Source organism: Diceros bicornis, chromosome 23 (assembly GCF_020826845.1).
Source record: "Diceros bicornis minor isolate mBicDic1 chromosome 23, mDicBic1.mat.cur, whole genome shotgun sequence".
Classification (NCBI taxonomy): Eukaryota; Metazoa; Chordata; class Mammalia; order Perissodactyla; family Rhinocerotidae; genus Diceros; species Diceros bicornis.
In genome coordinates this window covers 48,629,904-48,641,927 of record NC_080762.1, presented here as the reverse complement: position 1 = coordinate 48,641,927, position 12,024 = coordinate 48,629,904, and the positions used below count along the sequence as shown (strand labels likewise).

Here is a 12,024-nt window from a genome sequence, read left to right as displayed (position 1 = left end):
GATGAGACAGTCCTTTTCCTGCTGATAGCATCTTACCTTCACTTGCCTATGCAGGTTCCATCCTTTTCCTCCTCTCCTTCTATGTTTTTGCTGTCACAAATTATCCCTTTTTGTATTGTGAGTTCATTACCAAGTTGAAGTGGTTATAGTTATTTTTAATGCTTTCTTTCCCTTTAACCTTTTTGTTACAATTAAGTGTTTACTAACCTATTCTGATATAGAGTTGCAATTTTCTGAGTCTATCTGTTTATTTAACACCTTGCTTAAAGCTCTGTATACCTTTACCTTTTCTTTTCAGGTAAGACAGCTCTTTTCAAGATTTCTTTTATGGCAGGTCTAGTGGCAATGAACTCCCTCAGCTTTTGTGGCAATGAACCCCCTCAGCTTTTGTTTGTCTGGGAAAGCCTGAAAAAGGCTTTTTGATCATAGTATCCCAAAGCCCATGCACAGATACTATGAACCTCACATTGATATTTATCCAGAATCTCACTGAGTCTATTAACGTACAATTCCCACCAACTCTGGTTATCTGATTACTTATTTACAGAAAAATTTAAACAGTTAACTAAATATCAAACAGAAATGAATATAAACACAACTATTTTGGATTTTTAAAAAATCTGTGGAAAATGTTTACTCTCATTAGTAATGAAAGAAATGCAAATAAAAATGAGGTATTTTTTAGCATAAAATTAATAAAATATTTTTAAATGATAATGTGCAGCACTGATTAAGATATGGAGAAATGGATACATTTATTCACATACTGCTGTCAGAATTGAAAATGATAGATTTCTGGAAAGCCACTTGGCAAAGGCCTTAAAAATGTGTATATATTTTGACACCATAATTAAACACCTAATACTTTATCTTAAAGAAATATTCATGGATATTTGCAAAAATTTATCTATCAAGATGTTCTTAATATTAACAGAACAATATTGAAAACAAATTAAATGTCTAAATATTGGGGATAGTTGGGTTAAATAAACAATGTTACATCTAGGCAAGAAAATTCTATGCAGTCATTAAAAATGGTGTGATTAAAAAAATGGTGTGATAATTTTTAATTGTTTTAATAAGACAGAAAGTTGTTGCTGGTAGATTTCCTGAAAATGTTTTCAATTGCTCAAAATAACACACAGAAAAGGGCAAAAAAAAAATCAGTGGACAGTTAATAGATTACTATATATGTAGAGCATGATGATGAATTTATCTATTTCTCCTTGAAGCTCAATTTTCACTTTACTATTTTGAAGTTATGTTATTAGATACAGAACTGAACCTTTTAACATTATGAAGTGATCCCTTTTACCCCAGTTGTTGTTAAACTATAATTTAATTCCATAATTTTAATCCCATAAGATATTATTTTAAGTTTTATACAGTTAATATTCATTTAGCATCATCCACATATTTACCACTTTCTTGAACTTAGACCTTCTATCTGGGATCATTTTCTTCTACCTGAGGTACAAGTAGGATTTCTTTTAATAAGAAACTACTAGTAGGGGGCCGGCCCCATGGCTTAGCGGTTAAGTATGCGTGCTCCACTACTGGCAGCCCAGGTTTGGATCCCGGGTGCACACCGACGTACCGCTTCTCTGGCCATGCTGAGGCCGCGTCCCACATACAGCAACTAGAAGGATGTGCAACTATGACATACAACTATCTATTGGGGCTTTGGGGAAAAAAGAATGAGGAGGATTGGCAACAGATGTTAGCTCAGAGCCAGTCTTCCTCAGCAAAAAGAGGAGGATTAGCATGGATGTTAGCTCAGGGCTGATCTTCCTCATAAAAAAAAAAAAAAAACCAAAAAACTACTAGTAGTGAATTATCCCAGTTTTTGTTTGCCAGGAAATATATTTATCTTTGTCTTCACTCTTGAAGGACATTTTCACGTGATAGAAAATCCTGGATTAACAGTTATTTCTTTGTGCATATTGACAGCATCTTGCTACTGTCTTCAAACTTCTATCACTGCTGTTCCTTTGAAGGTGATCTGTCATTTCTCTTTGGTTGCTATTAAGATTTTCATTGCTTTTTATTGTTCTGCAGTATCACTCTGATGTGTCTAGCTATAGATTTTTTATTTATCTTACTTGGCCCTCATTTAATTAGAATTCACTAGACCTCTTGAATCTGTAAACTGTTTTTCTTCATCACTTTTGCAAAATTCTCAGCAATTATCTCTTCAAATATTGCCTATCCTGCTGTATTGGATTACAGATTTTTCTTCTCATTTATCTTCTGTTCATTAATCCTTTCTCCAAGTTATACCTAATCTGCTGTTAAACCACCTGCAGAGTTTTTAATTTCAATTACAATATGATTTTTAGAAATTCTATTGTGGATCTTTTCCAAATATGTTTACTGTTTTTGTTGGCTTTTCCTCTCAATATCTTCAAACCTGTCTTTTATGTTGTTAAATATAGTAAGCATGGTTATCTTACAGTTGACATCCAATAATTCTAATAGCAGAAGTCTGTTTCTATTGTTTGCTGCTTTTGTTAGTTCTTATTGATGGAAGTCTAGTTTACTCATGTGCTTATTTATCTTTGCTTGTATGCTGGACACTGTACTTGACAAATTATTTGTGGGAATAAGGTGAGTTTTACCATGAAAGTATTTTCCTCCAGAGGTGATCTGCATTTGATTTTGCCAGGCACATGATGTTATGTCTAGTCCAAGGTGAACTAACCAGGTTCAAGTCTTGAAATTCTCTAAAGCCCCAAAGGATTGATAACCTGTCTGTAATTCCACAGGGCTATTTCACTTCTGGTCCACCTTTACTGTGAGGGTAAAGCCATTTAGGGCCTCATATTTTTGTGCAGACAGTCACCTACTAGGTTCCCATCTTGTGTAGTCTTTGATTTCTGTCCTTACTTCTCAAAGCAACCAAAACAAATGTTCTAATTTTAGAGAACTGGCAAACTGCAGGGAAAAGGTGGCTTCAGTTTTGTGCTAACCTCTTTTGAGTTTGCTTTTGCAGTAATTTACCCCCAATTTTCCATTTATTTTGCTCTTCATTCCTTCCTGTGGATTCCAATTACCATCTACTATCTTTCATTTCAGCCTGAAGAACTTCTTTTAGCATTTTTTGTAGAGGAGATCTGCTAGTAATGCATTAATTCCATCTATTTATATGAAAATGTCCTTTGTTTTTGAAGGACAGTTTTTTTTGGATAAAGAATTATTAGCTGATAGATGTTTTGGGTTTTTTTTTCCACCAGCATTTTGAATATCCCGTTTTAGTGTGTTCTGGCTGTCATTATTTCTATAAGAAGTCTGCCTTAAGTCTACCATGAAATCCCTATAGGTGATATTTTCTTTCTCTCTTGCTACTTTCAAGATTCACTCTTCATCTTTGGCTTTTATTAGTTTGATGACAATGTGCCCGGGTGAGACATTCTTTGTGTTTATCCTTGAGATTCACTACAAATCTTGGATCTGAAAGTTATTATATTTTTACCAAACTTGTGAAGATTTCAGCCATTTTTTTCTACAAATTTTTTTCCTCACCCTTTCTTTTTCTCCTCACCTTCTGAAACTCCATTTACACATTTATTGAAACATTTAATATTGTTCCACTAATCTCAGAGGTGATGTTCATTTTGCTTCAGACTTTTTTCTCTCTGTTCTTTGGATTGGTTAATTTCTATTAATCTATCTTCAAGTTCAATGTTTTTTTTTTCTTCTGTCATGTCAAATATGTGGTTTAGCTAATCTAGTGAATTTTTCTTTTCAGTTACTGTACTTTTCAGCTCTGTAATTACCAATTGGTTCTTTCTTTGAATTTTCCAATTTGTTGAGATTTGCTATTAGTTCACTCACGAGGTTTTTTCCTTTTAATTCTTTGCCATATTTATAATAGCTACTTCACCATCTTTGTCTGCTAAATCTATTATTTGTGCTTACTCAGCAGCTGTTCATCGAGTCCTGTTTTTCCTTGAGTATGAATCACTCTTCTCTGTTTCTTTGTAGGTCTAATAATTTCTGGATGGAAGTAGGATACTATATGTAACACATTGTAGCAATTTGGGGTTTTGTTTTGTTCTTATAAGGGCTGTTGGTTTATAGGTAAAGTAGTCAACTAACTAGTCTGGACTCAAAGTGTGGAATGTGTCTTCCCACAGTATGTAGGCACTAATGTCTCTGCTCAATTTTATTTTTCTTAGCCTGGCTCCCTAGAGAGTATTTGCCATATCTGCATGGTTTAGCTGTCAGCAAATAATTTGGGGAGAGTTTCTGCTCAAATAGCCAGTAAGGCTTCCACTTTCCACTGCCCAAGTTGTGTGTGGATTGAGAAATGCTATCAAAGGCATGGCAAATTTGCAGGCCTCCCCAAGCTCTCAATTCCTATTGGATTCTATGGCATCTATTGTGTACCTGTCTAGTTTAGCACTCATTCCAAGTTCTGTGAAGAAGTTATTATCTCAGCCCCTCTATGGTCCTCTTGCTTCTAAAATCTCCCTTTCAAATATCTTGTTTCTCTGTTGCCTACCCTGAATCAAATCTACTGTCTATAGACAATAAAGCTGTGGGTTTCTCCTGCCCTAGTAGTTGGGGCGGAGGATGGTAATGCCCCCAAACAAAAAGGTCACAAATTTACCATTCTAACTGAATGCAGTAGCAGTTTTTCACAACTAAACACTTCTCAAATCAGTGCTTCATTTTGGTCATTTTCCAGTGGTTGTTCTTAATAATTTTTTGAACTTATAGTTTTGTACTTATCTGCAATGGAATTGTCCATTCTCCTTATGCCACTATTTTTGGAAATGGAATCCTACGGATTTACTTTTAGAGATGTGGATACGGTTCTCTTACATCACCACCCAGCACCCCCGCCCCCCTACACTCATACATATTGATCTCCTAATATACTTATGCATTACATCATTAAGATTTTTGGTCAAATCAATATTCAGTGTTTACATTATTGTGACCATAAAAATACCATGGAAATGTTTCCTTTCTTGTTCAAATTTCTGTTTTCCTGCAGTGCATAACTGCTTTCTTTTTCATTTGTTTAGTTTTCCAAGCACCTTTAGCTAATTCTTCCCATATGAAATGGCTTGTCTCAAGACTATTTGTTACATGTGGTCAAACAAATCAATGAATTTATCAGTTTCACTTTATAACTGAAAAAGTCTTTATTGCAATCTTCTCTCCCTTTGCTTCAATCCAGGCTGCTATTCTCCAGGCCTGCTGCACATCCCTCACCCTGGAACTTCCTTATCTTACTTTCCTGTGTTGGATAACGTTTCCTAAATTTCATGTCTTCTCTTTTGAGGTTAAATCCCTACTTGTGGTGATAGATATCCTATGGCAGATTCCTAAGGAAAATATTACCTCTGACGTCTATGTTTTGAGACCTTGTATTTCCAAAAATGCATTTGTTATCTTCACACTTGACTGATGGTTTGACTGTACGTAGAATTCTTGCTTGAAAATCTTCTTCATTCTAAATTATGTAGGCCTTGCTTGTCTTCTAGCTTTTAGCACTGCTGTTAAGAAGTTCAGTGCCATTCTAATTCCTAATCCTTTGTACACCACCTGCTTTTTCCTCTCTGGAAACCTCATCCTTTGGTGTTCGGAAAGTACTCAATGATGTGGCTTTGAGTAACTTCCTGGCCATCCCTCCGTTAATTATACTAGATACTTAGTGGGCCCTTCCAATGGAGAAACTCAAGCCCTAGCTCTAGAAAATAGCCTTGTAATGTGTTTTTGGTATTCTTGTTCTTTGATAATTTCCTACACCCTGTTGTCTCTAATCTCTTTCTAGAATTTCTGTTAGCTATGTGTTGGATGTCCTAAAAAGCTTAATTCATTCATTCATTCAATAAATATTTACTGGGTACCCACTATGTGCCAGATACTGTTCTAAGTGCTGAAGTTAACATAGTAAATGAGATAGACTCTATCCCCAATATCCCTATCCTCAAGAAACTTACATGATAACTTTTTTTTATTTCTCTCCAATTTTCAATCTCTATCTTTTGGTTCTGATTTCTGAGATAGTTCCTTAATTTTATCTTTCAGTCCTTTGATTTGTTTTTTTAAGCTATTACCTCTTTAATTCTACATCCTCTGAATTATGGAGGCAATATTATTTCATTTCTTGGAGGACATTCATTATGTTTTTTTCTAAAGATTTTCTTCTGTTTTATACATAATTGGTTTCTTCTCCGTGCCTTTACTCTGTTTACTTGATTGATTATTTATTTTCTTTGGTCTCTTTTATAGTTGGAGGTATCCTCAAATATTTGTTGATTCTCAGCAATCCATTCATATTTAAGTGCAAGGTAATAAAATGCTGAGAGAAAGCTCTTGGGTGTAGGTACTAGGCTGTTGACCATAGGATGACTGAATATAAGCTCATTATTTTTGTTGAAAGACCCCTAAGAATCAGTGTCTGCAAATCTTTTCTTCAGTTGGTATTCTTCCATTATTCCAAGAAAGGGTCCTCCAATCTCCTACCTTGAGAGTATAAGCAAGTTGCAAGTGGAGGAGGAGTCTTAGGAGTCTTACACCTCCATACATAAACTTTGAATTAATCATCCTGTTTCCAGCCCCTTGTCTCAGACTGCCCTCAAATTCTGACCAGTTCTGGGCTTCTACATTGAGTACTGGCTCACTCCCATCCCAATGCTCTTCTGCAGACACCTGGGCTGCAGCTTCCTCTATACTGCCAAGACTGTTCCCACATCTCTCCTAGCTTTACACCTACCAAAAAAAGTTTGCTTACACCTCTTGTTTACATCAGTGTCACTTCCTCTCCATTTCTCTTTGTCTCTGTGAATGTACATCTTTTTTATTTCTTAACTGATATTTTAACTTGTCTTCAGGGAGGAGAGAAAAGAATCAAAAAAACCAATTCATCTTATTTAACTGGAAGGTTTACAATTTTCTAAGTTGTTGCTTAAGGGGCTTGCTTTCATTCTCCAAAAATGACATTGAGGGTGGCATCCTTTACTACTAATCATTCTTCCTTTTCTGCTCAATCTAAGCAAAGTACTACTCGCAAGATTCTGATGATTTTAAAAAACAAACAAAAACTATCACCATCTGCCTTCCCTTAAGTACAATAGCTTCACTTAAGTCACATCTTCTAATTAATTATATAAACAATCATTCATCACCCGCAAAGCTAACACAGAATGTTGTAGCTCTCTAGACATTTTTAAACCATATCTTTAAATAGTGATGCATTTTAAATTATCAGGATTTTATTATATTTTAAAGCGGAATAATATAGACTTCACATAAAACATAATTAATACTATTGGGAAAAAGAACAAGGAACAGAGTACAAAACTCAGAATGCGTCTTCTTCCATTTCTACAGGTTCTCTCCCACCCCCAGGCCCAAAATATAGCCCTGAGCCAGACGGCAGCCAAGAAAAGCACTCTTCCAACATCTCTGGCAACCAACTCTTCTGATTGGCAGTTGTATTAAGAAAAAAAGCTCCAATCTTCTTTAAAACAGACCCACATACAAACTTTATATTATTGTTTTATATCTACAAAGGGGATATGGAATATTGAAAATGACCAATTTCTTAATGCTTAAAACTCAATACTATGTACTTATAAAGGTCAAAATACACAAACTTCTTGGCATATTGAATGACATGTTAGTTGGTTTCTATTTTAAAAAGCATCAGTTCTATAACACATGTTAGTCATCCATCTTTCATATATATTTCCTATAAAATCTCCTTCTCCTGGGTTTCTAGCAAGAAGGTAATCATGTTGGCTTTTTTATTACGAAATTCTTACCTGATGACATGGTCTCTCCCAACGTTACCTTGCAACGCTTACAAATTACTTTGGTATTTGCCTTTGGTTTCTGTAGAACAGAAAAATGTCATTTAAATGTCATTCAGCTTTTCTTAAAAGGAATATATAATTTTAACATAGTCTCTAGAGTATACATTGAACTTTACATTTTATTTTGCCTTCTACTAAATACTGCGAATACATTTAGCTTGTATGCATATTTCACATGCACAGAGATCATTTTTTCGAGTCTAAAGACAGAATAATGAACAGACTGATTTTTCCAAACTAGCCACTTCTTGATAATCTAATTGTTGCCAATGATTTGAACAAGAAGCACTCTACATTTCTAAAAAGCATTTCCAAACATCCTTATCACTTAGAATAGGCAGATGGCGGGCAAGAATGGCAGAGAGGGTAGGTGACTTGCCCCAACTCAAATGTTTAGAAAATAGAAGAATCAGAACTTGAACTCCTATTATTTTGACTCCTAGTCCAGTGTAACTTATGTAAAAGTAATCTACAATTCATAACCATTCATCAAAAGTTAAAAATATCTAACCCGCTCATATCATTCTATTTTTCCATTTAAGATATGCACTGTAACTGGAGCAATGGATGGTGTTCTGGGACAAATTCATGAAATATTCTTAAATTTCAAAACAAAAATTTTTAAACATCGACAATCCAAATTCATCATTTGGGATACAGATTAAAATAGTTAGCATTCACCTAATGATTAAGCAAACAAAAGAATGCTCTTCTCACACCCATACTAATACCTTTGTTAAAGCCATACAACAGTCCTCTCACCCATACATACTGCAACATGGCAGAAGTCATATAAAAGTGGGCAGGGAGAAGGAAGCTCTGCATCTCTGACCACTTGAGGTTACCTGTCCTGGGAAACCGTAGAATAGAGTGCTGATCTAAGTGAGGAGGGACAGTGACTTTCTGATGTGAGATCACATATGTATTAATCTAAGGAATATGTCTTAACTGACTAAACTAAAGTTTAGTACAATTATATTTCCCTTGGCATAAATGTTTCCTGAAAAGAAGTATAAGAAGCGCATTTAAATTGAGTTCCATGGATATGCTGCTAGAGCTGATCTTTGAATCCAAGTCCCTTAGATGCTAAAGCCTGTGCTTCTAAAGCATTATGCCAAGTGTTTTTCAAACCAATTCATGGAATCAACTCAATGGTTTACAACCTGCATTTTGTTAAAAAACAACGAAATACAATAGAATAGAAAATATCACAGTGTTTCAAACAAAGGGTAAATATTGCTTCAAGAAATTTTTACTTAAGGAGTTTAAGAAATTTTTACTTAAGGGGTGTGTGTGTGTGTGTGTGTGTGTGTGTGTGTGTGTGTCTTACCAGATCTTGACGAAAAAAACATATTTCTTACTTTAGTTAGAGGTCAAAAAAACTCAAAAGCCACAGACATAGAAACAAAGTCAGGTGCCAATTTGCTCAGGTCCAGGCAAGGTTACAGGAAGAAGACAGCTCAGAAACTGGGTATGCTCAACTGTAAAGTCTGACATTTTGGCAGTTTCATGCTTTCATACAGTCAAATCTATCTGTGTAGCTCCAAATTGGTATTAAAGGCACTTTTTTAAAGGATCCTATTTTGTACAAGTTAAATTGGACCATCCTCATTAAATCTTACCAAAAACTGAGGGCTTTACTAAAAACTAATACAGGGTATTGGAATAGCAAGGCTTGAGGAAGATTTTTCAATTTGAAGCAGAAAATTTTTCATCAGGTGCTCTGTTATGCATTTCATAATAATTGCTCTTACAGTACATTTTACCTTGTCTTTCAATGAAGCAGGAAAAGTAGTTTTTGTTGGTTTGTTTTTACAAGAAGATTCTACCTTTTCAAGATATGAGTAATCAGGATGTTAAAATATGATCAATAAAAAGCAAATTACCTCAAAGAACCAAATGTATGGAGTTAGACTTAAACAAACTGACAGCAGGAGATACTTTTAATACAATTGGTAAAATCTGTATATAACCTGGTATTGTACCATCAAGTAATAATTATTAATTTTGTCAGGTGTGAAAATGACACTGGTTATGAAAAAAAAAATCCATATTTTGGGACATGTATACTGAAACATATAAGGATGAAATGGCATAATGTCTGGGGTTTGATTTAAAGCACTTCAGCAAAAAAATGAAAAAGGGACAGAGAGTATACTTCATGAATCAACAGGACTGGTATACTGAAATTCATAATACTATTCTTTTTTACATTCGTAACTGTTTACAAAGTTCAATAACACATTGTTCTGAGAAAATAAAAAACACATCCTTATGGATTTAACAAAACAAACAAATTACCAAAAGCAATAAATTATTGCTAAGTACCCCAGAAAAGAAAAAAAAGGCAAAGCTGTTAGTCACACTTGCCAGCTGTAATATAATCAAAGTTCAATTTCATTTGTTTTTTAAAAAATAGAATGAAGTCACAAGTGTGGCCATACTTTCTAAGTCTAGAATAATATTATGAATCTTATAAAAGGTTGAGGCGCCATCTTTATTATCCTATTATAAGATGCAAATATTTTATGATGTTGCTAGACACGAGAAATAGCACAAGACATAAAACAGATGCAAGAATAGGAAACTCTTCAACAGATTCCTTTTGAAAACAAAAGTTATAGACTGCCACATTAACAGAGGCACAAATAACATCTGGACACTCTAAGGGGGTATTGAAGGAAAGAAATAAGTGCTGGACTTTAGGTTTGCTTGTTTGTGCTGTTTTTAAAATCAGATATTTTTAATTAAAATATTATAACTCTTCTGATTTTGTTTAAAGAGAAATTGCTTTGTAATGCATTTTTCTTGACCTCTGCTTAAAGGAAATAATAAAGCAAGTTGTGCAATGAAGCAGCCTAACAATGGGGGAACTCTACAGAGCAAACATCAAAGAAAGACACTGCTGCGGACTAATTAAATCAATATATCTGAGAGACGGCGCTGCTGCTCAGAGAGGTGGATTAGCCTCCTCTCCTTGCTTTTATTTTCCTGTGTTGTTTCAGTTTCTAAGGACCCTTGATATTGTCTCGCCAGAAAAATGTGTCCCAAGAGACACCATTAGGATGCTGTGTCGCCATGTGACATTTCAAAACCCTGCTAGATGGCTAGACTGGGTGAGATGAGAAATGGGTTTCCAATAGCACAGAGCAGCCTCGTTCCCACAGGAGCCTGGAGAGCACTGTTTAAGCAGTCCCTCCAAATTTATGTGACTATTTTGGTCACAGGCATGCTCTTTCAACCGCTGCGATATGCCGTTCAAGCGAAACTGCCGTCCAGGCTGACTCGAAAACAGTCTCGTCAACGGCAGCTTGTCACGATAGTGATTTCCCACAGTCTCGCAATACCAAAAACTAACGTCTGAATACGACGGGTCTTCCTTTAACACACAGGATGGCTGTTCACAATTAAGAGAAATTCTTGTAAATGGCATCAAGTAACTGATAAAGATGTAAATGTGAATATACTTCCACAGAGAGTGTAGAGTTGAACTAAAAAGAGAAATACGTTTCTCTTATTTAATCTTGCTCCACTCCTCTTCTATTCACACCTTCCAAATATTTTAAAAACTTATAGCTTAATCATAAAAATGAAATTTAAAACACATAAAACAGTAAAGCATTAGTATATAAATTTGAACTATAATTTTAATATAACCATCTTAAATATAATTATAACAGATTTATATTCTTACCATTCATCTTTGAAAAATATAGAAGGCTAAAGTACTATAATTGAAAATGAACCATATTTAGGTAAAGGGATTTGTGTTTATGATGAGAGATAAGGCACATAAATAATTCTGATGACAACTTAACCTCAATATTTGATGAATTTCCTTAATCTCCTGCAAAACAGAAAATAGTTCTATAAACTAAATTACAACCTAAGAGCTGCCCAACTGCTGAATATTTCCTGAAGTGGCTCAGTTCTCATTACAAAAATTAAATGAGTTCTAAATAAAATTTAACATACAATGCTTTTGTTCCTACCAATAATCACATGTTAAAATGAAGATTCTCTGGCGATGATTTTCTTTACTTTTTAAATCACATCTGTATTCACTTGCCATCAGGGGATGATTTCTCACAAGGGCCAAGTCAATGCCATTGATTTCCTTTTAAAATAAGGTAAACCACTTGTTCTCTGCAGTGAGGAAATTGCCTTCTCTCTGAAGCAACTTTTACAGCGA

At 34.7% G+C, this 12,024-nt stretch overlaps 1 protein-coding gene across 2 annotated transcripts in view; it reads right to left on the bottom strand.

Moving 5' to 3' along the window:
- The window catches only part of UBE3D (ubiquitin protein ligase E3D), a 142,907-nt gene that overhangs the window by 107,075 nt on the left and 23,808 nt on the right, over window positions 1-12,024 (bottom strand). For both annotated transcript variants that reach the window (XM_058566705.1, XM_058566704.1), the window contains exon 5: window positions 7,782-7,851. In XM_058566705.1, coding sequence (XP_058422688.1) covers window positions 7,782-7,851 — 70 coding nt within the window. The remainder of the gene's footprint in view (window positions 1-7,781; window positions 7,852-12,024) is intronic.